Source organism: Calypte anna, chromosome 4 (genome assembly GCF_003957555.1).
Source record: "Calypte anna isolate BGI_N300 chromosome 4, bCalAnn1_v1.p, whole genome shotgun sequence".
NCBI lineage: Eukaryota > Metazoa > Chordata > Aves > Apodiformes > Trochilidae > Calypte > Calypte anna.
The window spans coordinates 13,627,671-13,653,107 of NC_044247.1; the positions used below are offsets into that span (position 1 = coordinate 13,627,671).

At 37.2% G+C, this 25,437-nt stretch overlaps 1 protein-coding gene across 4 annotated transcripts in view; it reads left to right on the forward strand.

The window, feature by feature from the left end:
- The window catches only part of STAG2 (stromal antigen 2), a 74,115-nt gene extending 54,845 nt beyond the window's left edge, over window positions 1–19,270 (forward strand). For 2 of the 4 annotated variants that reach the window (XM_030449090.1, XM_030449092.1), the window contains 18 exons: window positions 420–512; window positions 689–778; window positions 1,796–1,999; window positions 3,871–3,941; window positions 4,328–4,415; window positions 4,519–4,599; window positions 5,258–5,350; window positions 6,886–7,060; window positions 7,453–7,592; window positions 8,746–8,847; window positions 10,562–10,710; window positions 11,285–11,413; window positions 11,744–11,949; window positions 12,300–12,489; window positions 12,575–12,688; window positions 14,150–14,276; window positions 14,409–14,486; window positions 17,310–19,270. In XM_030449090.1, the coding sequence (XP_030304950.1) occupies window positions 420–512; window positions 689–778; window positions 1,796–1,999; window positions 3,871–3,941; window positions 4,328–4,415; window positions 4,519–4,599; window positions 5,258–5,350; window positions 6,886–7,060; window positions 7,453–7,592; window positions 8,746–8,847; window positions 10,562–10,710; window positions 11,285–11,413; window positions 11,744–11,949; window positions 12,300–12,489; window positions 12,575–12,688; window positions 14,150–14,276; window positions 14,409–14,486; window positions 17,310–17,333 (2,154 nt within the window). In that variant the 3' untranslated portion in view covers window positions 17,334–19,270. Of the gene's footprint in view, window positions 1–419; window positions 513–688; window positions 779–1,795; window positions 2,000–3,870; window positions 3,942–4,327; window positions 4,416–4,518; window positions 4,600–5,257; window positions 5,351–6,885; window positions 7,061–7,452; window positions 7,593–8,745; window positions 8,848–10,561; window positions 10,711–11,284; window positions 11,414–11,743; window positions 11,950–12,299; window positions 12,490–12,574; window positions 12,689–14,149; window positions 14,277–14,408; window positions 14,487–15,069; window positions 16,284–17,309 lie in introns of those variants that run through there. The other 2 variants (XM_030449094.1, XM_030449093.1) reach the window with 2 other exon arrangements.
- Window positions 19,271–25,437: the final 6,167 nt, after the last annotated feature.

A 25,437-nucleotide genomic window follows, 5' to 3' on the forward strand; every position in this document is an offset into this window, starting at 1 on the left:
TACTGATGCAGTTTTTAGGAAGAAGCCATTTCAGTAGTGATGGAAAATGTCTGTGAAGATTGACACATGAATTGAATAAATATTAAAATGGCAAGCAAGCTGGGATGGATTGCTGTTCTTGTGTTGTTAAGCAAAGCATTCTAATCATGGTATTTTGTTGCAGTGAAAGGAGACCTTTTGTTCTAGTTTGTCACTTCTGTTTTGAATGTAATTTCAGTACTACTGGGTATAACTCTAAGTTCCTTTTCTGAGTGCTGATTTTTTTTTAAGCATTTCTGTTGGGTTTTGTGTTTTTTTTTAAAGTCAGTGTTTTACAGCTATATTAGCAGGTCTATGTAGTAATTTTAATTTCAGTAAAGGTAATGGAACTTTGTGCCAGAACTTTTAGTTGTAACATCCTCACAATACCAATTTTTTAGGTACTGACAGCAAAGGAAAAGAAAACCCAGTTGGATGACAGGACAAAAATTACTGAGCTTTTTGCAGTGGCACTTCCTCAGTTGCTAGCAAAGGTAAGATTAATTCAGCTTTTTGCTGATGAGGTGTCATTGAAATGTTGGATATAAATGCTCTAATGAGCTGTATGGCTTCCTTTTTTCTTACTAGTCTTTATTAACATTTGATCTCTAATGAATCGTGTTGTCCAAGAAGTTTTCATTTAAAACTTTTTTCCTTGTCAATTTTACAGTATTCTGTAGATGCAGAAAAAGTCACCAACTTACTGCAGTTGCCACAGTACTTTGATTTGGAAATTTATACAACAGGGCGATTAGAAAAGGTAAGGTTAACATTTAATAACACTAAATGCAAAAGGAGAAAATGCAGAGTTGAGATTTAATCACTGGGATTTCAGTCACCATTGCATGTGCAGTTTTTAGTGAGAGACTTTATTGTAATCCCTATTGAGAATGAGACTTGGGTTTCACTTGGACTGGCTGCTGTTTTTGAAGAGACTCAAAGTTTCAAGATTTTTAAGGCCTTTCTGGGGAGTTCCAGGAATCTCACCAGTTAGAGGAATATAAGTGTTTGTGAGAGAATTCATTGTTGGGTTATGGTTATGTGTGAGGATGCCCAAGATAAAGCTTGTAGAAGTAACTTCATAAGTTTTCTGTCTCTGATGACTGAAACTAATAAACCACCATCTTCAGTGCACAAACTACTTCACAAATTATGTAGTTACTGCTCTCATTTTATCCTCTCTGGTGACAAAGTTGGTGTAAGCTCTTCTTTATTTTCTCCTTCTCAGATGCCCTGTTTTCTGCATTGTGAAGCAAGGAGCTGGAAATCATTAGCCTCAAAAAAGCAATTAAATGTTTAGTTTGACAGCACAGCCTAGCAGTCACAGAGCAGGAATAAGTAACTCAGGTTAAGGAAAAATGTAGAAGAACAACTGAAATTCTATTTCAGTGCTGACACTTGAGTGTTATGGAACTAAATCTTCATTTATACAGCTTTTTGAGACCATATATGTTTGTATGAGTGGCAGTTGTCATTGCAAATCCAAGTGTTAAATAAAAAACCATACCTACAGCTGAAAATTTTTAATGACTTTTAAAAATGCAATGGACATTTTAGCCTTTGACAAGCTTCTACTTTATGGTACATTGGGTTTTTTTAGATTTACTTGGAGGTTTCACTGGCTTTCCAGAGGTGCTTTGTGTTCAGTATCATAGCTAGAAAAGTACTAAATGGAATTTATCCTCTAAAATAACTTAAGTTGTATTAAAAATACATAAATACATATGTGTGGATGTGTGTATATTACAAGCTTTTCCATTCCTCCTCTTCCTTGTAGCATTTGGATGCCTTACTGCGTCAAATCCGGGATATTGTGGAGAAGCACACGGATATAGATGTTTTGGAAGCCTGTTCAAAAACATACCATGCTCTCTGTAATGAAGAATTCACAATCTTTAACAGGGTTGACATTGCAAGGAGTCAGTTAATAGATGAATTGGCAGACAAGTTTAATCGACTCCTTGAAGACTTCCTGCAAGAGGTATTTTAATGTGCAAGATCAATTTTTCCTGGCCCTGTAAATAATTCCACTGGTTTTTGCTGCCTTGTGCCAGTCATAGAACAGCTGGGTTGGGAGGGACCTCCAGGACTATCAAGTCCAGCCCCTTCTGGCAAAAGGACAGGATAGGCCCAGCACTCTGTCCAGACAAATATTAGAGTGCTGGGGAATCCAACACTTCCCTGGGGGCATTATTCCAGTGTCTGATGGTTCCCTCTAGGGAAAATTTTCCTCTTGTGTCCAATTGGAATGTCCCCAGGAGTATGTTGTACCCATTTCCCCATATCTTCTACATTTGACTCTTTGTAAAAAGTGAATCTCCATCTTTTTTGTAGCAAACCTGCAACGGAAACATGGTGATTAAGTCTTCTCTAATCCTAGTTTTCTCAAGGCTGAAAAAACCCCAGGTCTGGTTTCCCAGTCCTTGGATCATCTTTGTGGCCCTTCTCTGGGCCCTCTCCTGGGTCCACATCTTTGTATAGTGGGGACCATAACTCAACACAGTATTCCAGGGGTGGTCTGACAAGCACTGAGTAGACTGGGATTCTGACTTCTTTATCTCTGCTGGTGATGCCCTTGTTGATGCAACCCAACATCCTCTTGTCTTCCTTTGCTGCTGCAGCACACTGTTTACTCATACTGACCCTGTTGTACACTAGGACTCCCAGGTCCCTTTCCACAGAGCTCTTTCCCAGCCCAGTGGATCCCAACCTGTGCTGCTCTCCTGGATTATGGTTTTCCTGGCACAATACCTTACACTTGTCCTTGTTGAACTTGCTAAGGTCTTGTTAGCCCACTCTTCCAGCCTGTCCAAGTCTTCTTGAGGGTGGCTCTCCCTCCTGAAGTCCCCACTTCCCCACTCAGTTTGGTATCATCTGCAGGCATGGGAAGTGTCTTTTGACAGCTTCACACTTCTCAATGCAGACTTATTTTATCCATCTTTGATTCTGTTCATCTTACTGGCCTGAACTAGATCTCCATTCTGGAAACCTACGTGGAGTAATGTACCCAGTAATGGAGAAATGTACCCAGTAATCCATTTATTTCCCCCTTTGTGAGGAAAAAGTAAAACTGAGGGCTAAAGCAAGAAAATGAAATGCCAGACAGTTGGCTTGAAGGACAGGACTCTGATAGAAGTGTTGAAATCCACAGTGCTTTGGTAACATTGTGCAACTACAGCACAGTAAAACTCATCAGACTTGCAGTATCACTGATGCACTGAGGAGGAGTTTCTGTGACCTTGGATTGTTTATCCAATGTACTTAAATTTTTTGGACCCTTGCCTTTTTGCTTCTTTGTCCAATTGCAAGTTTTTCAGAACTTGTGGGAAAACTAAACCAGAACAAAGTACTTCCCCTACCTTTTTTAGGTAAGAGACTTTTTTTCTGTGATTAAAGTAAGATTGAGATAGTGACCTGTGGCCCATCTAGTCCAGTATCTATTGTCTGACAGTGGCCTCTGCTGGATTCTTTAGAGAAAATTGAAACACCTACATCATACATGGTGTTTTGCTACCTTAGACTTTTTTCTTTTTTTCCCTTCTCCCTCCTCCCTGCCTTCCTTACTCATTTCTCCTTGTGCTTCTAGCTATTTCTAAATGTGACCTGGTACCTTCTCTCTCAAAGTCTTAAACTCTTCTAAAAACAAATATGTCATTGAGAAATAATTCAGGTGCAGTTCTTTCTCTTGTGCAATCTCTTGCTTTCTGTCTGTTGGTTGGGTTGAGGGGGGAGAGGGGAGGGGGCCTGTTTTGGAGTTTGGTGGTTAGGTTTTTGGTTTTACCTTCTAAAGTTCCTTAGTTTCCTTAGCATACATTGCTTGGGATAATTCAGTCTATGATTATTATTAAACAGGGGGAGGAACCTGATGAAGATGATGCATATCAGGTCTTGTCAACACTGAAGAGAATCACTGCTTTTCACAAGTAAGTAGGCTTCTGCAAATACCTGTTGGGGTTTGAATGGGAGGTATGGGGGAGCTGGTTTTGCTTGTTTTATTTGATTCCTCAACTTCCTCAAGTTGGAGGGTTTTTAATTGGTGTGAATGGTTGTGCAGAATATGATGCATTTTGAGTCTATGAAGAAATAAAACCAAAACTGAACACTTCTGGGGATTTTTTGCACTTTGGTATTTTTCTTTGTGGTTTTGTTAGGGTTGTGTTGAGGGGGGGGGCATTTCATTTTTTGTTTGGTTGATTTTGTTTTATTTAGAGTTTTGTTTATTTTGTTTTTCTTTTGGTAGTTGTTAAAATAAAATTGCAGAAATGGTGTTAGTTAAATTACATCTTTGCTTCATTTCTAATGCTTCCAGTGCTCATGACCTATCAAGATGGGACTTGTTTGGCTGCAACTACAAGTTACTGAAAACTGGCATTGAAAATGGAGACATGCCAGAACAGGTCTGTAGTTAAAATGTGGTTTTTAGGTACAACAAAAAATAGCTTTTGTTGCTGTCTTTTATGTGCCTTTATCATCTAATGTGTTTTTTCCTTTTGATTTCAGATTGTTATTCATGCACTGCAGTGTACTCATTATGTAATCCTTTGGCAGCTAGCAAAAGTTACAGAAAGCAGTTCCACAAAGGTATGTCTTGTTCCAGTTGTATTGGTAAGTAAATATTTGTACATACCTTCAGTGTCATCAAGTGGGGACTGTGATGGAATTAAGACCAATATTTATTTTTTTTTTATACCAAGGCCTGCCAAATTCTGCATTTCTAACAAGTTCTTCTGAATTCATAGTTTCAGTAGTGGAATGCTTGACTTTTAAATGTAGTATTTCCCTAAATTTTGATGGTTTTATTCTTAGTATATCAATATTATGTTTAATTTGAGAGAATTGTAGTAAATAAATGCAGTACCTATTTCTCTGGCAAAGTAACAATGCTAAGGAGGCATAGAATACCAGCTATAAATACAGTCAGTCTCACTACTCTCAAGTAGCAGGATTTGTTTGCAAACTGAACTATCAGTGACAAGTCAGTAAGATATAAAAATTCAAACACTATCATAGTACTCTTACTGCTCAGTATGTTACAGTCAGACTTTGCTCTTCATCAGTCTTTTGAATGTGGTGTTAAATAAAGACATGAGAAGATTAAATTAAATTTCAGACTATCTCAGGGAGAAATAAGAGGGCTTGTTCAGGTTGTATGTATATTAATCTATAGCTCAGTGAAAATGTGTACCTTACACGTGACTATAAAAAGCAAAACTCTTACATGAAATCCTTCTCTTTAAAGGAGGATCTTCTGCGTCTAAAGAAACAGATGAGAGTGTTCTGTCAAATCTGTCAACACTACTTGACCAATGTAAACACTGCTGTTAAGGAACAGGTTTGTGACTATTGCTTATCCTTGTTTTCTTGCATGCATGAAGGTTTGGGGCTTGGTTTTTACTTTCTTCTGTTTCAAAAAGACTTGAGACATTATCTTGAGAAATACTTGTGTTGAGTTTTGAGGGTAACCAACCAGGAACCTCCAGTACATAGCTGGAAAAGGTTAAAAGGAAAAGGTCTGAGTCTCTTCCAGTCTGTGGTGAGGTGGTACTCTAGCCAGGACACTGAGAGGAGTCTCAAGTTCTTGTGATGAGCACAGGTTACTGATAACAGGATACATTCTGAATAAATGATTTGACCAACCTTTAGAAGGCCAAAATTTAAAAAAAAAAGAAAAAAAAAAAGAAAAAACCCAGTCACTCTGTAGGGGAAGGATGAGACTGTCTTCTGGGAATACTTAATTGAATAAGTAGAAAGCCAGGAACCTTTTTGCTCCTAAAGGTAATAACCTTGAAGTTGACAGTTTGGTCTGCTGAGTTGCACAATGGCAGCTTTTGAAACTCGTTCTTTAACAAGATATTTCTGGAACTGAACAGGCATGTGCTATACTGAGAATATTCCTGGAAATGAATAGGCATATTCTATGTTGGAGAGCTACCTAGTGTCAAAAAATCACAAGGTGTGAGCAACAAAAATTACTGAAGCTCCAAGTGGGTCTCTGTAAAAGGCTGTAGAACTGTCAGACTCAGGTGAATGCTCTAGAAACCAAAACTGGCTTAGTCACATCAGGTAACTGAACCATGAACCACGGTTCTGCTTTCCTTCTCTAATGTCATAAAAGGTCACAGGGGACTTCAGAGCATCACCTGTATTTTTGTGAGCAGGAAATCAGTAACACTTGCTTTGAGGAGTTAGAGAGTAAATCTGTTCATTGAAATGGAAGTACTTAAGAGATTAAAGTCAGAATGAGGTGCAGCACTAAGCTGTGTGTTGCCTTAGTCTGTTAGTTTGAAGAATGTCAGTCTTCAGGTCTGACATTCTGAAGTCATCTGAACTTTCCAGGGAGATGGAGCACAGCCATTTAAATCTGATGTCAGATGTACAAGTTAGCCAGCAAAATAAAGAGGTGGCTGCTTTTTTGAAAGCAAGACTTTGGGATTTAAATGATTTGAATGACCTCAGCTGTTCAATGTTATACAAATGTGATTGAAGCAATTCTAAAAACAAAAAGGAAAGAAAAAAAAAAAAAAGAAGAAAAAGAAAGAAATTGTGCTGTAGTTGGTGTCCACAAAGTTCTCTAGTGACTTAATGTAGTATCTGTCAGGCAGAATTTGGGAGTTTCAGGTTCCATGTGTTTTAATCTTGCAGTGTTTTGATTGATCTGTGAGTATTTTTATTTGGAGATCAAGTCTTCATTCAGCAATCTCCTGTAAGAAACTGCATTTTGACTTGTATTTATCCTTTGTAGTTGATTAGGTCTTAAATGGCTTGTGGACACCATTGGGCTCCAAAGTATTTTGTTAAGTAGAAATGCATTATTCTAAATAAAATCCAGTTTCCAAGCAATTATTTACAAAGGTCTGTTTTTAATAGGCTTTCACAATTCTGTGTGATGTGTTGATGATCTTCAGTCATCAGATTATGACAGGAGGACGTGACATGCTGGAGCCACTTGTTTACACTCCTGATTCTTCCTTGCAATCTGAACTGCTCAGTTTTATTTTAGATCATGTCTTCATTGATCAGGATGATGATAATAATAGTGCAGGTTTGTATAAAGTTTGTTTCCTTCATGTTTTTTGCCTTCTGACTAATACATGTGTTTGCCCAGGCTTTCTTGTCTTGTTTTTTTCTTTCTTTCTGGCATTAAGAGGTGTGTGTACACAGAGGTATGTTTGTGTTATAAATCATCAGCACCTCATAAAAGCAGTTTATGTTTTGCAGACATGTAGGATAAGTGTGATAAAGGTTTGGGTTTATAGGCACAATTCTGTATCTTGTCAGCGATAGAGACTTGTCAGTGTGCAATGAAGTGCACTGCTGTCAGAGTTGAGATTTGATGTGGGTAAAGGGTCAGAATTCAGAAAATGAATTTTTATGTAAATGCTGAAATATCAAGTATTTAAACCAGAGAGTTTTCCTGTTTTGAACTCCTTGCAGATGGACAGCAGGATGATGAAGCTAGCAAAATTGAAGCGTTGCACAAAAGAAGAAATCTACTTGCAGCTTTCTGTAAACTCATTGTATATACTGTGGTGGAAATGAATACAGCTGCAGACATTTTCAAGCAATATATGAAGGTAAATCTGAAGCCTAGTAGTGATACTTTGTAAAACTACTAGAATGTAGTAGCTGTGGATTTTAGATTATTTATATTTTACCTTGCAAGATAACTGATGAACAATGTGAAGAACTCAAAACTCCAGAGTAGGAGGTTTGTAAGCTTTTAAGAGTTCTTTTTCTGCAAGAAAGGAAAAAATTACTGAGATTATTTTCACAGTTCCAGTGTCTGGGGAGAAAGGGAGGGGTGAAGGAAACCTGGTAATTATTTTTGTGTTTTTTAATAGATTTATTTTCTTATCCTGATTGATGTTACATTTTTAATTTAGTTACTAGTTTAGCAGGCCTTTTGAGAATCCCTCACAAAGATCAACTCCATCATGTGTAGCCTTATCAAATATTTTCAGCTTAAACTTTGTAGAAGGGGAGGGAGTTTTGTCTGTTCCACTCACCAGCTGGTTGCAGGTGTCCCCCCTTACCCTTAGATAAGATATTTATATCTGTTTCTATCCTATTTAAATATAAAAAAGCCTTCTTGGCTCATGGGACTCACAGCTGCACAATAATATGAATTCTCATTTTCTGAACATGATAAAGCTTTGCTCCTTAGTGGTTACCTTAAAAAATTAAAATTTAGGCAGGCTGCATTTGTGTGCCCTACATATATATTTTAAATCTCTAAATAAGTAATTGGGTCTTTATAGAACCTGAAATACCTTTAGAGCTGAGCAGGCAGCTGTCTTCATTTGAAAAGTTTTGACTCTGACACTATCAATACAGGCTTCCTTTCAGCACAGAAAGTAGGAAACTCTCCACCAGGGTTGTAGGAGTTACTAAAAAGATTAGATTCTGATCTTGAACCCTGAAGGGGTGAACACTTGTTAATAACAAATGTATTATGGCCTTCATGATAATTAGGTCATTCCTTCTCTAAGTACTGACAAGAATGAAAAGCAGTGAATAAACTCTTTCTGATCTGAGGGTTTTTTAATAATTATGGAGGTGGCTTTGATATCATTGTGGTGGTGAATATGTTTGGTTTTTCTTTTTTGAAAGTATAGATGTTTCTTTTTTTTTCCAATAGCAAATCCTAGATGTAGTTTTCTGAAAAATTCGGTAATGTTTTCAAGTAAAATTAAAAGCTAACCTTTTTTTTTTCTGCTTTTTTCATAGTATTACAATGATTATGGTGATATTATTAAAGAAACAATGAGTAAAACAAGACAGATAGACAAAATCCAGTGTGCTAAAACGCTCATTCTTAGCTTGCAACAGGTAAGAAGGATTTATAATAATTTTATGAATGAAAATCAGTGTTCTAGATCACATCTTGTTTATTAGCTACTGTGAGGTATTAATGAAGAAATTGTTGTGGAAGTTAGGGATAAATAGGTTGAAATTGAAACACATTTTCTGCAGCCATTTGAAATACTGCTGGAAATTTTCCTGTACTTACCAAGTATTGTGCTATGAAAAGTGCATGGTAGAGGCTGATAAATATGAAATAACCTGATACCTTCATAATTCTAAACAATTAGTTTCAAATAACATATTCAGTAACATGTTGTGAAACTGCTAGTTTACTCATTCCTGAACAGATAAACAAAGTAAAACACTTAGCTGCCTCTTTGGTGGGGTTTTGTGGTGGTGTTGGTGGGTTTTTTGCTCTGTTTTCTTGTTTTGCTTTTTCTTCAAAAACAAACCAGCAATGAAACAAAACAAGTAATGGGAAATTTTAGTAGTTCAGGATTTCTTAATGTTTATTGAGGGCTTCACTCATCTTTGAAATTAAAACACAATACAGGTAATAAGCTTGTTTGTGTGGAGACCTGATGAATTTGGTGGAGGTCACAGTCAGATTCATCTGCTCACCTGAACCTTCTTCATGAATCTTATTTATAGGATCAGAGTGATAAAGCAGTATCACTGCAAACCATTGTAATCCAAGAAAGATCTCTGCTGCTGTTGAAAAATGTACCCCCGTTTGTCCTCTCTCCCCACACTTTTTTTTTTGTTTGTTTATTTGTTTTTTTTTGACCAGAGGTCATAAAGCCACATAGTAGATGCAGATATAGAGACTGATCCTGGTTGACTACTAACCAGTAAAAGTCCTTAATAATGGTTTATCTGTTTGGATAATGCCAGTACAAGGGAGGATGAGGCCTTTCCCTTTGATAGCAGCATGACTTGAAGGAGCTGGATGGAAATGCAACATAAAACATAGAGGTTTTGCTTGGTTTTCACCAGAGTTCACAAGTTCTTGTGATATTGGGTAAATGCTATCCTTATTAAGATTTTCTTTTTCATGAGTAACCAGCCCCTTGTATCTTGAAGGGCTGACAGAGGAAATGAATATAGTAAGTACAGTTAGATACATAATATGGAGACAGTCACAGCAGCCTGGTGTGACACTAAGAATGGTAACATGAGGGGACCTAAATATTACAAAACAAAAACCCCAAATGTGCAGTTAAACAGATAATTAGCACTTTTTCCTAGAAAACTTCTTAAAAATGAAACTAACCGGAGAGGAAATGATACGTGACAGTTGATAAAGAAAAATACCTAAGTTGCAGTGATCTACAGCAACATAAAAGAAAAAAACCTGACAACTATGGGCCAAAATGGAAAGTTAATGTTCATAGTTCATTGCTTAGTTACTGTTAATGGTTTTAGTTTATTCTGTTAAATGAGAGAGTGAAGGGTGGATGTGTTGGACAGAATTAGAAAATAATAGAGAAATTGGCAGTTAAAGAAAATTGCAACCAAATAGCATAAGAAAATTTATAAAAGAGAAAAAGTGTAAAATTCAGAGTATTCAGCTTTGCCAGGTATTGATACGGAGTTAAAAGTCTTGAGCCTCAGTTGCAAAGTTTCTGGTGTCTTTGGTATAAAATACTTCTTCCCTGACACTTAGCTGTGTGTTGATTGGTCCAAGGTTTGGTGTAATACTTTAATAAATGAAAATCTCTCTTTTCATTTCATGCAGCTTTTCAATGAAATGATTCAGGAAAATGGTTATAATTTTGACAGATCATCACCGACATTCAGCGGCATAAAGGAACTTGCTCGACGTTTTGCTTTAACATTTGGATTGGATCAGCTGAAAACAAGAGAAGCTATTGCTATGTTACACAAGTAATTGTGTGCTTTGTATTACTTCCCTATTTGTAAACACTTCCTGACTAACCTTAAAATGCCTTTTGAATGTGTCAAAACCAGTTTTTACTATAAAATTCATCGATACCAGCAACAACATGAGCCCATTTGTGAATGAGGAGATTACTGTAGTTTAGTTCCTAAATTAAACCAAAGTAATAAATAATGTTGATGTTCTTCAGGATCATTTTGAAAGCCTGAAAATGGTAGCAGTGTTGATAGCATAATGAAAAAATATTTTTAATATCTTATTTGTAAGGACTGACCTACTTAATTCAGTGGTGGTGATGTTGGCCTCATGAAGAAAACTTGAAATGCAGGATAGAAACATAATGACCAGATTCCAATTATGAATAGTGTTTTTTTGGGGGGTTTTGTGTGTGGTTTTTTTGGTTATTGTATTTTGATTTTTGGTTTTTTTCTCCAGCATATGGAAACATGAAATGATTACTTTATTGGTGTAGAAGAAAGGTGTTCAGTTTTGGTAGATCCCAGTGCTTAGAAGTTTTCTTTGATTTGGCTTCATGTGAATTCATTTTGAACTTTTTTCTAGGGATGGCATAGAATTTGCTTTTAAGGAGCCTAATCCACAAGGTGAGAGCCACCCACCACTGAATTTGGCATTTCTTGATATTCTGAGTGAATTCTCTTCCAAACTTCTCAGACAAGACAAAAGAACAGTGTAAGTATTTTCTTAATATTACTATTATTTATAATGATAGCCATAAAATACATGGTATCTGAATAAATATGTATTTATGTGTATTGCATTCACCTAAAGTGGAATCTCTGGAGTAACAAGATAATTGTATACTAATGCAGTCAATTATAATAATGAAAAATGAACTATTCCTGTTATTTTATTGTGGATGAACAGAAATGATGTTCTGGGTTTGCTGTTGTCAGGCCTTTGTGTTAACTGGATAAGGAGCATTGAGTGTTTCAGTAGTTACTGGACATGTGAGCATCATGCTATATTTTGCATCTTTGTAATTATTTTTTCTATTTCAAGGTATGTTTACTTGGAGAAGTTCATGACCTTTCAGATGTCTCTACGAAGAGAAGATGTGTGGCTTCCTCTCATGTCCTACCGAAACTCTTTATTAGCTGGTGGGGATGATGATACTATGTCAGTGATTAGTGGAATTAGTAGTCGAGGATCTACAGTAAGAAATAAGAAGACAAAACCAGCAACAGGGAAACGGAAAGTACCTGAAGGTAGAACTTTTCTCATCTTAAAGTTTTCTAGAGTAGATACTCACATGATCAATATTGCTCTGTTTGTAAGCTTACAGCTGTGCATATTTATGTCTTAGTGGGAAAACTAAAGTCAGAGTAATGTAACACTGATTCTTTGACTTAACACAGTGTGTAGTGCCTTTGAATATGAAAGTATTTTAAATATTCTATCCAGTGGTTATAAATCCAGGCCTTTTGGGGCACTTCTGAGACTTGGTGGCAAAAAATAAAGAAATGGTTTCAGCGTAACCGGGAAGGAGATGAGTTTAAGTCATGTTTAAACATTCAGTTTTAGACTAGTTTGAAAAAATGTCCTGATGTCCTTGCAGCTGAAGAAAGCAGCAGTAGTGACAGCATGTGGCTGAACAGGGAGCAGACAATGCACACACCAGTCATGATTCAGACCCCTCAGCTCACTTCCACAATAATGAGGGAGCCCAAGAGATTGCGATCTGAAGAAAATTACATGGGTGTCTATCCTATGCAGCCTGAACACCACCAAGCTCCGCTCGATTACAAGTACGTAGCTGAGTAGGTCTGCTTTGTGTTTGTGTTCACACACAAAACCAGTTCATGTTTAAAATAGAATAATGGTCTTTTTAAGCACGCAAGTAACGTGGATGTTGGCTCAAAGGCAACAGGAAGAAGCCGCGCGGCAACAGCAGGAGAGGGCGGCGATGAACTACGTCAAGCTGAGAACCAACTTGCAACATGCTATGTGAGTGAGAGGGAAATGGTCTGTCAGTGGTTTGGGGAGGGGAATGTATTTTATGGGTTGTTACTCTGCTATCTTTTAAGAGAGAGATATATATTCTAGTTCCTGAGTAGTGCTGCCATGTCTTAAAATTTTAAGTTGTCCTAGAGAAGCAGTAGAGAAGTGTGTGGTGATGCATTTAGCAGATAGGTCTGTTTGATATCCTGCTTATTTTTCAACCTAATTCCCAGAAACATGAAATAGAAGTGAACTTTGTACTGAAGGGAACTGATTGTTGAACCACATGCTGTCTGTGGCAGGTATCAGTGCAAGATGTGAAATAATCTTTATGTATTCTCAACTGCAGACTCAATTGTTAGAAATAGAACATTAATAAAATAGGTGTTTATTGTGGAAAGCAGGAAGGTTTCTGCTTAGTTTAAGTCATCTGCTTCTTTCTTCTTTGACCTTTTGAGTTTGTAAGTTCAGCTACTTTTTTATTAAAAAGTATTCCTTTTAAAGGAAGTGCTGTATTCTGCATTTCTGTGATCAATATGGATTTGTCTGGCCTAAGCTGACACCAAAGTTGAGAAGAATCTTGTAGCAGCAGTTTTATAGAACTTCTGAACCCAAACACACAAAAAACTTGTAAAGCCCTCCCTGTTGTGAACATGTACCCATTTCACAGTGCCACTTACTTCACTGTGATTCATCATGTGTGCATTTTGACATGTATGCTAATTAAATTGTGTTCCAGAGCAAGTTTAGCTGAGGAAGGGAGGACTGCTTTCAGAAGTTAATGAAGGCTGTGTAATGCTACAGAAGAAAAATTGTAAACTAAAACCATGGACATGTGCATTTAGGAGTGTTACATCTTTCCCCTAGTTATTTTAATTCCATAATACCAATACTTCATAAAACACAATTTCAGTGTCTTTTTTTATTCTAAATAGTGACACTAGTTAGTATAATTAGAATGACTCCTAACTTTATGAGAAAAGGCTGATGTTGCACATGGAAGTTGAAGGGAAAGAGGATGAAGCACTGTGTGGGATTGTCTGCAAATGGATCCATAATATTACCAAGATTTTCATACTTTGTCATAAGGCAGGAATGATTTTTCTTTAGGTGGCAAAACTTCCATTCCTTCTCCCCTAGCATAAATATTTGCATGGAAATCTCTGAATTAGGTGTGGGTTTAATCTGCCTGTTGACTCACACAGCCTCTCAGAGTACCCATTCAGAGATACATCACCAAGTTGCATGGGAGTGGGTCTTTGTTAGTAGTTTTTCCTCACTCTTAGTAACTCCAAGCTGATTAAACTCCAGCTTTTTTTAATAGTACTTATGCATTTATTCAATGACTTAATTTCTATCTATTGGAATTATCATTGGCTGGCAGTTCCTTATTGAACATTAGCTTATATTCAGATGAAACGTAACTTGATTTAGGGCTAAACTGTATGCTTTTTGTTTTCATTTCAGTCGACGTGGCACAAGTCTAATGGAAGATGATGAAGAGCCAATTGTTGAGGATGTGATGATGTCATCAGAAGGGAGGATTGAGGATCTCAATGAAGGCATGGATTTTGACACCATGGACATAGACCTAGTAAGAAATTTACTTGTTTTTTTTAGTAGATTTTGGGTTTGTATTTCTGCTCTTAGGATATTTCAATCAAATTTGAGCTTCGGTGAAACAGAAGAACCATTCTTAACCTCTTTATTTGCTTGCTTTCTAAAGCCACCATCAAAGAACAGGAGAGAAAGAACAGAACTAAAACCAGATTTCTTTGACCCCGCTTCAATCATGGACGAATCGGTAGGTTAACTCACATAAGAGGAAAATAATGTGATATCAGTCTTAATATTACAAAAATATTTTACTTCAACTTAAAAATTGAAAATGCAATCTGTAGGTTATCTTCATTAGCTTATTTTGGCAGACAGGTACAGTCAGTGGGAATATTTTATGCATTAAGGTCAGCTTCATAAATTCTAAAGTAATGTTTGCAACTTTATAGGATTTTTGTTCTTAATACTTTATATGTAGTTACTTAAAATCTAAGGCCTTTTGAATCTGAGAAGAAAACACAGCTGGTAGAGAAGAGACCCTTGCAGTCATTGGTAGGAAAGACCTTTTTAAAAAAAATTAAAAACTGTGCATTCACAGTATTAAAAGGAAGTGTCCTGTTATGATAACCTTAGTTTAGTGACTGATGTCATTGCTAATTGTCAGCATTGGATGCTTTGCCTTTTTTTAAATCATTTTTTGGTGGGTTTTTAGTTTTGTTTTACTAAAATTTACTTTTGTGCATTAGTAAGATAATGGAGAAAATAGGTAATAGAGATAACACAGATATCTATTTATAGAGATGAGAGGTATTTTTTCTTTCCATATAAAGTTTTAGGTCCAAAACATCCGAAGTCTGTAGTTTCTGCTTGCAGTTGCCCTTTTTTCCGACCTGATAAATCTGCAGTCTCTATTCTCTTTTAAAAATCTGCATGAGGGATTCCTTCTGTCTTGAACCACTTGTAATGTATGCAGCCATATAATGACCTTGTGTAGCTGGTACAAAATTACACTGGAAATAATAAACTGCAGCAAGCCAGCAGAGGACAGTGCAACAAGGCTTCCTGGGAATCTTGGACAGCTTGGTGGAGTTTGGAAGACGGTTTATGTATTTTTTACAGTATTGTTGCAGCGGGAACCTGTTCTTGTCATGGGAGAAAGAAGTCTTTAAAATACTGTTTTAAATGCAAATCCATATCTTTTGTACTAGTAGGCCTTTGCTTTAGTAGTAATTAATCAGATCAGGTTGTGCATCTAGCTGTTGTGTGTTCTGTTCCTCAAGTAATGCCAAGAAAGTACATGATCTGTTTTCTGATGTTCTGTTTTGAATTAGTTCTTCCCATTCCCTTGATTTTTAAAGTGATTGATCTGTGAAATACCCATCATTTTAATTCTGACAATGCTGGAAATTTGGTTTTCTACAGGTGCATTTGACTGATTCCAGAAACTTTTCAGCCTTTCAGGTTTCTTAAACTCATTAAGAATAATTTCAGTAGCATTACTGTTGATTAGCTAGTTAACCTTGCCCATTACTTTATTTCCCATTCGTCTCCCAGGATTTGGTAGGCTGCAGTGTGGGACTGTCACCACCTGATGGCAGCCGGTGACAGCCACATTTCTCTGCAAGCCTTTGGTGCCTTCCTCAGTGTTCCAGCTCAGCCGGCTGGGTCACGCTGTTCCTCTGCAAAGAGGGAGCAGAGGAGCACTGCAAAATGAGTTGGTACCATCCAGGGGGCAGGTAGCAAACCAGGCAGAACATGACACAGCAAGGGTGGTGATCCTGAAAGCAAGACTGCAGAAAACAGCTGCTCATAGGCATAAACCTCACCTAAATGAATTTTAGCTGCCTCAATAGGGGAATCTCTGCTAACAGTTTTAGGAGACAGCATGATTCCGTATTTCATCAGAGATGAATTTATCAATCAGTATTTTTAATGTAAAAATATAAATAAAAATATTCATAAATGCAAAAAAAAACTTTCTCTGAATAAAGTTAATTTGCTTTATTCATATAATTTATTTCAGAGATACATTATTCTTCAAGTTGTTGCAATTGTTTTTAATAGAACTAAACATAATAAATCTGTTTAATTTATTCAGGTGCATATGGTTTATGATCAAAATTTTAGTCTTCTCATTTTTTGATGTGTCCAGTTATTGCTGGCACCCGAGGCAGTTGTATCTTAGTGTGCTATATTGTATGATGCATCTTAAGTGAATTTAATACCAAGAACAGTAAAAACTGGGTTGTAAACAGATAAATGTGAACAGCAGTGTTAAGGTTCAGGAAAATTAAGTCTCTTGTGGCTCTCTGGTTTTAAGTCCTGTAAAAGCTAGGACAGTCACAAGAACTGGATCTTCTGGGGTTTGTTTTGGTGTATCAGTGGTGATACCAACTTCCATTGGTATAGAAAATTATATGGGAACTGAAAACTGATTCTTTGTTTCAGGAAAGTCTTTTCTTCACTTAATCCCAGACTCCTGATGGACAGTATTTTGATTTTACCTGATTATTGATTGGTTGGGGGTTTTTATTTTTTCTTTTTTTCTTTTTTTTTTTTTTTTTTTCCCTCTGTCTTCCTGACAGAGCTGATATGTTTCATAGGAAATAGCTTGTGTCCTCTCCAGCTGCTGTTTTTGGTATGAACACAGCCCACAGCAGCAGCAAACATATGGAGAGTTTTCTCCCAGGCTTAGTTGCTGGAAACTGCACACTTGAACTCAAGCTGAGGCCTATAGAATGCCATTATCAAAGAACTCTTAAGTTAGGCGACTCCCTAGAAATTATTCTGCAATTATTATCGAAAATAATTAAAGCACAGTCTTTATCACATTCCTATTGGATCTAGTTAATTTCAAGTGTGGGAAAACTATTTTTGAATGAATGAGGTGCCCTTTTCACATGATTACATAAATCAGAAGTGTGGTGAATCTGGTTTGGAAGGAAAATAAAGTTATAATGCCTTAACATATCTTGAAGTGTCTTAATCTTAAATCATATACTAATTGCTTTGTTTTTTGTTAAATGTGTAGTAGACAACAAATTGACACCATTTCTAACTTTTTTTTTAGGTTCTTGGGGTGTCAATGTTTTAATACCAGAACAGCAAATAAATCAGTGGTGAAGTCATTTTCTAAGTGGAAGAGGAAGTTTTTCAATACAAAATTGTGGTAGATACAGTGAAATTCTGAACAGATTTTTCTCTAAGGAGAATGACATGCTTTCAAGATCAAGTGCATTGAAGGGGCAGTTTTGTTTGCCTGAAAAAAAAAGAAATGTAAAGGACAAGTAAACAATTTGAGGATAAGCTACACTTTTTGTTTGGGAAAAAAAAAATCTATTTTATTTATGTGCTATCAGTTTATTTCTGGATCATAAGAAGTATTCCCTCTGAGTTTTAATCTAACAGTCTGAGAGGTGTTTGGTACAGGTTTGAGCCCCTCTCTATACATTTGCTGGCTATACTAAATAATCATGAGCTCTGCTGGATTGCTGTTTACATCCACGACCTGAAATAATGGATTGGTTTTCTTACAGTGATAGAACCAGAAGAGTGTCAGTATTTTTAAATTAAATGCAAACTTCAGCAGCAGAAGGTTTGTATTACCTAATCATGGACAAAATTACATAAAGCAGATTTCTAACAGCTTTTTAGTCAACAACACAGGTTTATACCAAAAGCTTCATGGTAGCCTTCTCAGTAAGGTCCATAAATGGTGAACTACCAGAAAGTAACAGATCTCAGTCATGCTTGCCCATTACCAACCCTGAAAGTTTGCTTGTCCTTTAAGAAAAATGTAATGTTGTGAAATTCCTTCCAGTAGTGCCACTGTATTTTGTCTCCAAATAAAAGAAGCTTATTGTAGTATGTTTGCAGAAAAATTCTAAACAAAAATTATACAGCTTATTAGAGTGTGGGAATAGGGGTCTAAATTTTAAATAAAATTATATATATATATAAATTGGTGCTGATTTTATAATTGCGCAGTTTGTTTAGTTTTTTCTTACTTTTAAATTCCAACTTAAAATTATGAGGTTTCAGAAATATATTGAAAGTTTAACAATGTTTAAAAATAGAAGAGCATGAGAATTCATGCTTTAAAAATGATTTTTAAATTTGTATTTTATATTGTTTTATCTATCTGTCTTTGCAAGCAGTCTTCAGGTTAAAGATACTTCTAACAGGTTACAGTACATTTCCTCTGTATGTAAATTAGATTGGATAATAGAAATTCATAAACAACCCATAATATTCTTTGAAAGCTAAGCTTTAAAATTCATTTTGTGTCCATTCACAAATAAATTAAATTTGGTCTAAAACAGAAAGTGGATCTATGCCATTTTGACATCGACTCATTTGCAAGGCTTAGGCAGCTAGACATCATTTTAAAGGAAATATTAACTTATATTACATATGTATATTTTTTGTCAGTTGTCTCTCAGTTCTTGAGGTATATTATTTTAATCATTCCATGCCTTAATATGCTTGCAATACAAGAATCTCCCCAAATGGGTGAATACAAAAAGGCTTCCTGTTTTTAGACTCAGAAATTAAACATTCGGCTGTGGTAGCCAAAAACCATAGATTATCTAAAGGATCATGATAAAATATAATTATTTTACTAAGTCATGGGGTAACAACAAACTCAAAACTAGATCTGCCTAACTCATTTTACATAAATAAATACTCATGTCTAAAAGTACTGCCTATATTGTTTTTCACACCACTGCATTTAATAGAACTGCTGAGAGGACTGTATATATGATTTTAAACTTAAGTTGATTTTTCTTACTCTTGAAGGAGTGTTTCTTTGTGAAAGCAGTTCTTACAGCTTTGTTTTCAACCAGCTAAAAATGTTTTATATATTTACCTTAACCTGTTGTCCTCCACATTCTATTGTCCTAATTGTACTGTTTTCTGATTTGTATTTATGTCTTGAGACAGTAACTTTTTGAATAAAAATAAACCTACAGTATGTTGTATGTTTGATCTTTTTAAATCGGGGTTAGGGGAGGACACTGAAGAAAGGGGTATGAGTAAAGCAAATGTTATGTTTATAGAAATCAATCTTTTTTCATGTCTTTTAAGTGTTTGTCTCAGAGTTGGGATAATGTATGGAAAACTGCACTGTTTTATATTTGTAATAAATTGTACAAGTTTTTAAAATGTGAATAAAGCACTAATTGGGTAATAATTTAAAGTAGAAAAGTTAATGCAATCATGATTGTTTAAATATGCTTTAATTTGAGATAAACTTGTTAAAAAAAACTAGTGTAAATACAGAGTGAGCTTTTCAAGAGGTTAGTATCTGCAAATAAAATTTTTAAAATTTGTATAGAACTTTTACATGCCAAGAAATCAGTGGTTAATTGTTTTTGTGTTACCTTTTTAAAGGCATATCAATAGCCTTTCTGTTGGTTTCTTTTTCCTTTCAATGTTTATCTGGCACTGTTCAGAATGTTTTGATTCAGGTGTTGGAGGTTATGTGTGTAGCCCAATTGAAGTACCACTAATAATGAAGTGCCACTACTTTCTATTTGTTACTTTTATTGTACTCCTGATCAACATTCTAAGCTTAACTGGCAAGAGAGCAAGGAAATAAGGGGAAAAAACCCTAAAGATTTCTTCTCTGCTACTGAGCAGCTCTGGCTGGGTCTTGAAAGCTCCTTTCTGTTACAAGACTTTTTAAAGGAGACACTTTAAAACCATAGATTATAATAGTTCTAATCCTTGCTAATGTAACTTTAAATGTTTTGGATTATTTTTTTTTTTTTAAATTATTACTACAAATGTTCATTCCTGTCTCTAAATCCTGCTGTAAATTCAATAGTAATCTTGTGAAAAATGGTTTTAGTAGGTTTATAACACAAGAAAAATACGTTTGCTATACAATGTAGAGTCTGTTCTGGTTATGCCATTTTGGTACAGAAGCTTGTAAATGAAAGAAATTTGAGTTTTGAAGAGAGATGTGATAAAAATGTAGAAAACAATAAACAATTTAGAGAAAGCACACAGCCTGTCCTCTAGTTTACCACAGAGACCACAGGGAAGATGCTGAGATGGTGAAATTCAAAGGAATAGTCTTCACATAATCTGTAAAAAGTATTTCTTGCTATTAAACAACCAAAGACAATATGTAAGAAGTTAGTGATTGCTGTTGTTTGTTTGTTCTTTGGATGGTGTGGGGCTGGTTGCTGTAGCTTGTTAGAGCCAGTAAATCCCTGTTTAATCTCAGAATAACTCAATAATTACCTTTTAAGCATTTACTCCTCTCCCTTTTCCTGATGGTTAATGCAGACACTTGTCCTGGCAGGGGATGTCAGGATACCAATATTATAAACTCTTCAAGTCCTACACATAAAAAGTCTGCTGAGTTTTTGCTTTAATGCAAATTCATGCTTTAATTCACAGTAGTGTTTTGCTGCTTCTCTACCATTTTTCTTTCTATGAAATAGCCTGATAACTGTTGTCAGCTTGTTCATTCTTTGAAGCATTTGTCAAGGTTGTCGATTTGTGATTGAGAGTTACTTGGATAGAACACAAATTGATTACTTAAAAATCTACTCATTCTTACTTAACACCTTTATTTTCATTTTCTTGAATCAATTTATGATACTGAACTTGAGCATTCCCTCATTTTTCATAATCCTAAGAAATCTCTGGTATCAAGATGGTTTAATTTCTGATATTCATTGGCATCTAAAAGGGATCATAACTTTGGAGGCCCATACTTGGAAAACAAGGTAATGTAGGACACTTCTATAGTAATAATTTTAAATAAAAAGCAACTATTCAATGTCAGTTGTGCCTGTCATTTTCCTCAGCTCTTTCTCTCCTGTAGCTCTTCGTGTTGCTGAGTTTCTTGAGTATGTACTTCTTCCATTAGATCTTAAATTTCATAACTTTTATACTTTTTAACAGCTGAATAGTGAGTCATAAATTCTTTGTAAATGAGAGCCTTCCAACTAGAGATGCAGTTACTTTTTATGTGCGTATGTGAGATTTCTTTGTAGCTACTGTCAGATTTTATAGATGTAAATCACAGTGGTAGTACAGTGGTAAGAAGCTGTCATCATGCCCCAAAAAATGATCCAAAGCATGAGAAAGTGATGGACTTGAAAACTTCCCTCTTCTAGGAGAAGTAAGCCATCATATTAAGTGGTTTTGTCAGAGAAAAGGCTGCAGTTACCATTTTTAAAAGTGAAATATGTGCTCAGCTGATAACAGTGTGAATTCTCCACTTTGAGAAAAGCCATTAAAAAAATGGTAAACTGTAAATCAAAATAATAAAACCTCTAGGGGTCCTAGAACATCTCAAATTAGGAAGTGGATGTGAAGTTGGTAGTTACTTAAAGCATTCAAGTAATATGACAAGATTTTGGAGGAGGAGTTGACTGATAGATGAAGACATTTTTTGTGTCAACATCACAGAATCACAGAATTGGCTGGGTTGGAAGGGACCTCAGAGATCATCAAGTCCAACCCTTGAACCACCGTTGCAGTTCCCAGCCCATGGCACTGAGTGCCACATCCAGTCTCTTTTTAAATATCTCCAGGGATGGAGAATCCACTACTTCCCTGGGCAGCCCATTCCAATGGCTGATCACTCTCTCCGTAAAGAAATTCTTTCTAATATCCAACCTAAACCTCCCCTGGCACAACTTGAGACCCTGCCCTCTTGTCTTGTTGAAAGTCGTCTGGGAAAAGAGCCCAACCCCCCCCGGCTCCATCCTCCTTTCAGGGAGTTGTAGAGAGTGATGAGGTCTCCCCTGAGCCTCCTCTTCTCCAGACTGAACAGCCCCAGCTCCCTCAGCCTCTCCTCATAGGATCTGTGCTCGAGTCCCTTCACCAGCCTGGTTGCCCTCCTTTGGACCTGCTCCAGCACCTCAATCTCCTTCCTGAGCTGAGTGGCCCAGAACTGGACACAGGACTCAAGCTGTGGCCTCACCAGTGCTGAGTACAGGGGCAGAATCCCTTCCCTGGACCTGCTGGCGATGCTGTTCCTGATACAGGCTAGGATGCCATTGGCCTTCTTGGATGCATCAGTCTGGATGCATCACTCAGATCAGTGTAAAGAGCAGCAAGTTCCAGATTTAGTGGCTGTAGCCACACCTAGAATGGGCTCTTCAGTAAGTGACCCATGTTCCATTTATCTGCATTCTTTGAAAATTGTCTTTGAGAAAGCTTTGTTCTTATTTTTTCCTTTTTTGTTTGTTTTTTGGATACTAATACGATTTTTTAATTTTTTTTTCTTCTTTTCGTCAGTTTTTTAGCAGGAATGATTTCCTTGTGCTTTTTTAGCCCTTCTCTAGGCTGCTTCATTTGACCTGAGACTTTTTTCTTTTTCCCCTTGCCTTGGTCAGGCCATAGCATCCATCAGGTGCTTGGGACTGGCTGTGACCACTGTGCTGTGGTTGATGCAGGGGAGGATTGGTTTGGGTGGGCTCAAAGCTGGGGTGTGTGTGACAGGGCTGGAGCTCAGCCTGCTCAGCCCCAGGATTTCTCCGCATTTCTGTGATCAAAGTGCTTCATCTTCTGAGAACTAAGCTGGGAGCTCCATGTGAAGCCTCCTCACCACACCATGTGGCCATTCCAGGAATTCCTTGCAATTTGCCCTTGAATAGCAGTTAAACCACAGCAAATCTTTATGCAGATCTCCTTATTATTTCAACACACACTGTGTGCAGGTTTTCTTCTCTTTAGACTGCTTAACTCCACCAAAAGCAAAAAAAAAACCCCACATACACTTAGCTTCATATCATGCACAAAAGCACTTAAACCTGTGGCATATCTTATACTCCCTGCTCTTAGTATTTTTCACCTTAAAATACTGAGCTCTCTCAGATGACTATTCCTAGGTGTCAACTGACAAAAACCTGTCTCTTCATCTCTTCTGTTGCTGCCTGATCTTCTGCAGCTTGAAAAGCAGATTTTTTGGGGGCGTTTTTTTAACTGAAGTCTTCCATGACATCCAGGAATTGAAGTGCTCTGTGAAACTTGGAGTCTGGAGCAGGGAAGTGGCTTTGTCAGTGAAAACACTCTTGTCTTTTCCATCTTGTTTGAGGTACTGGTGCTGTTACGATTCAAGGGCAAATCACAGAAATGGTTGTAACTGGAGAAACCTGCAGATTTGTACTAGCAGGAGTTGTACTTGTTTAGGGACTTTTTTTTCCTGCTTGTATCAATAGCTTGTCCTTGGTGCTTGCTTGAAGAGCCTTGAAGCTAAAAGGAATGGATGTTCTATTTAAAGTTGATTTTACTACAATTTCTCTTTTTTTTTTTTCCTTTGTCTGTCAAGGCAGTTAAGTATTGCTAAGCAAACTGATGTTTGTGGTACAGCTGATTTCAAAGAATTCTGCTTCCAAAGGTGGATGAGAGCAATTAAAGCTCAAGTTAGTGATACTGTGCAGCTCAAACCTCTCTTGTATTTTCTAAGTGATGCCTTGTGCCTTCTGCAAAAGTCAAAGTATTAATTTATTCTCATGCTTGTACCATGCCATGGTGCTATACCTGGCATTTAGGGGTGAGATTTCCCTTCAGATCTGGATAGATAATTTGTGGGAACTTACTCATTTATTTTGGCCTCTGATTTGTTCAAACATGGGGTGTTTTTTCAGTTAATTCTTTTGCCTACCTGTGGCTGAGATTCAGGCTTTTATTTTCTGCTGCCCTTGTGAACTACAGGGAGCTTTCCTAGGTATCTTTTTTCCCGTATTTTTAAATAAATATGGATCCTTTTTAGAAAACCAGGGCTTTTTGACAGTGTGTCACTAATAACACCTGACACCTAACATACTACTGAGTGAAGATGACCTTCATCTTTGCAGACAACAGTTGTTTTAATTCGGTTTTAAGACAGCCCCTGGTCTCCAACCAGATGGAGGTAAAGTTTTAAGAAAATCTGACCCTACTGTGGTGGGAGCTGATCTTTTAGGGGGGGGGATACCCCATTTACCAGTCTGTGGCTGGAGTCCCTTGTCCCTTCCCAGGAGGTTGGGTGCCCTTTGCTGTGACCCCCTCGTAGCCTCTGCTGGGTTTCCCAGTTCCTTGAACTCCTCTCAAACTGGGAGCCCAGCAGAGCACCAGAAAACCCCAATCTGCTGGCCCAACAGGTTGCTGTAAAGAAGTGGGAGAGCATCTTTAATCTACTTAAGCCAGGATCAAGCAATTTTCATATTTAGCTGTCTCAGCAGGCATTTCTAGAATTGGGAGGCAAATATATTTTACTGTACATTGTATTAACTGAGGGAATATTTAATATTTCATGTATGCCACTCGAGTTGCTTCATCTGCATGGGCAGAGATGTGTGTGAAGGGAATGAAGTTCTGGTCTGACCCCATCTTTCCATCCCCTGCTTACAGTGGGCTGACAAGCACAGGAAGACTTGGTGTATTAAAATATTGTTGTTTTCTTCCCAGTATTTTCAGTTAACTCTTGACACTGGTGTAAACTCCAAGGATTCTACTTTAGAATAGCAGAGAGCAGAAGGTGTGGTGTGTCCTGGACACTTCTGCAGGGCCCAGGCATTTGCACAGGCACGGCCAGAATGCTTGGATTTATCTGCCCCCCCCTGCCCCTGATGTAAATCACAGAATGATTGAATTCTTTGGGTTGGAAGGGACCTTAAAGATCCTCCAGCTCCATCCCCCCACCGGCCCAGGTTGCTCCAAGCCCCATCCAACCTGGCCTTGAACATTTCCAGGGATGGGGCAGCCCCAGCTTCTTTGGGCAGCCTGGGCCAGTGTCTCACCACCCTCACATTAAAGAATTTCTTCTAATGTCTCATCCAGTTCTCCCTTCTTCCAGTTTAAAGCCATTCCCACTTGTCCTGTCACTCCATGCCCTTATTAATAGTTCCTGCCCAGCTTCCTTGTAGCCCTTTCAGGTACTGGAAGGTCACTATAAGGTCCCCCTGCATACACCTGCTGAATGTCTCTTCCATCCCTGGTTCTTGGCTATTTGCATCCTGGGATAAGATCTATGGTTTGGGATTTTTCCCCATCTCTTCTCTTTCCTGTCACTTTGTACCTGCAGATCTTCACAAAGTACAGATCTCTACAAGAACAAACAAGCAGAGCTATTCTTGTTGCTTTACAGTAATAATATAAAAAATAATTTTTTCAGAGGAAGGAAGGGCTTATGAAGCCATTTCAGGGTGAGGATAAACTTGGTTAACAAGGCCCTGCACAGAGAATAA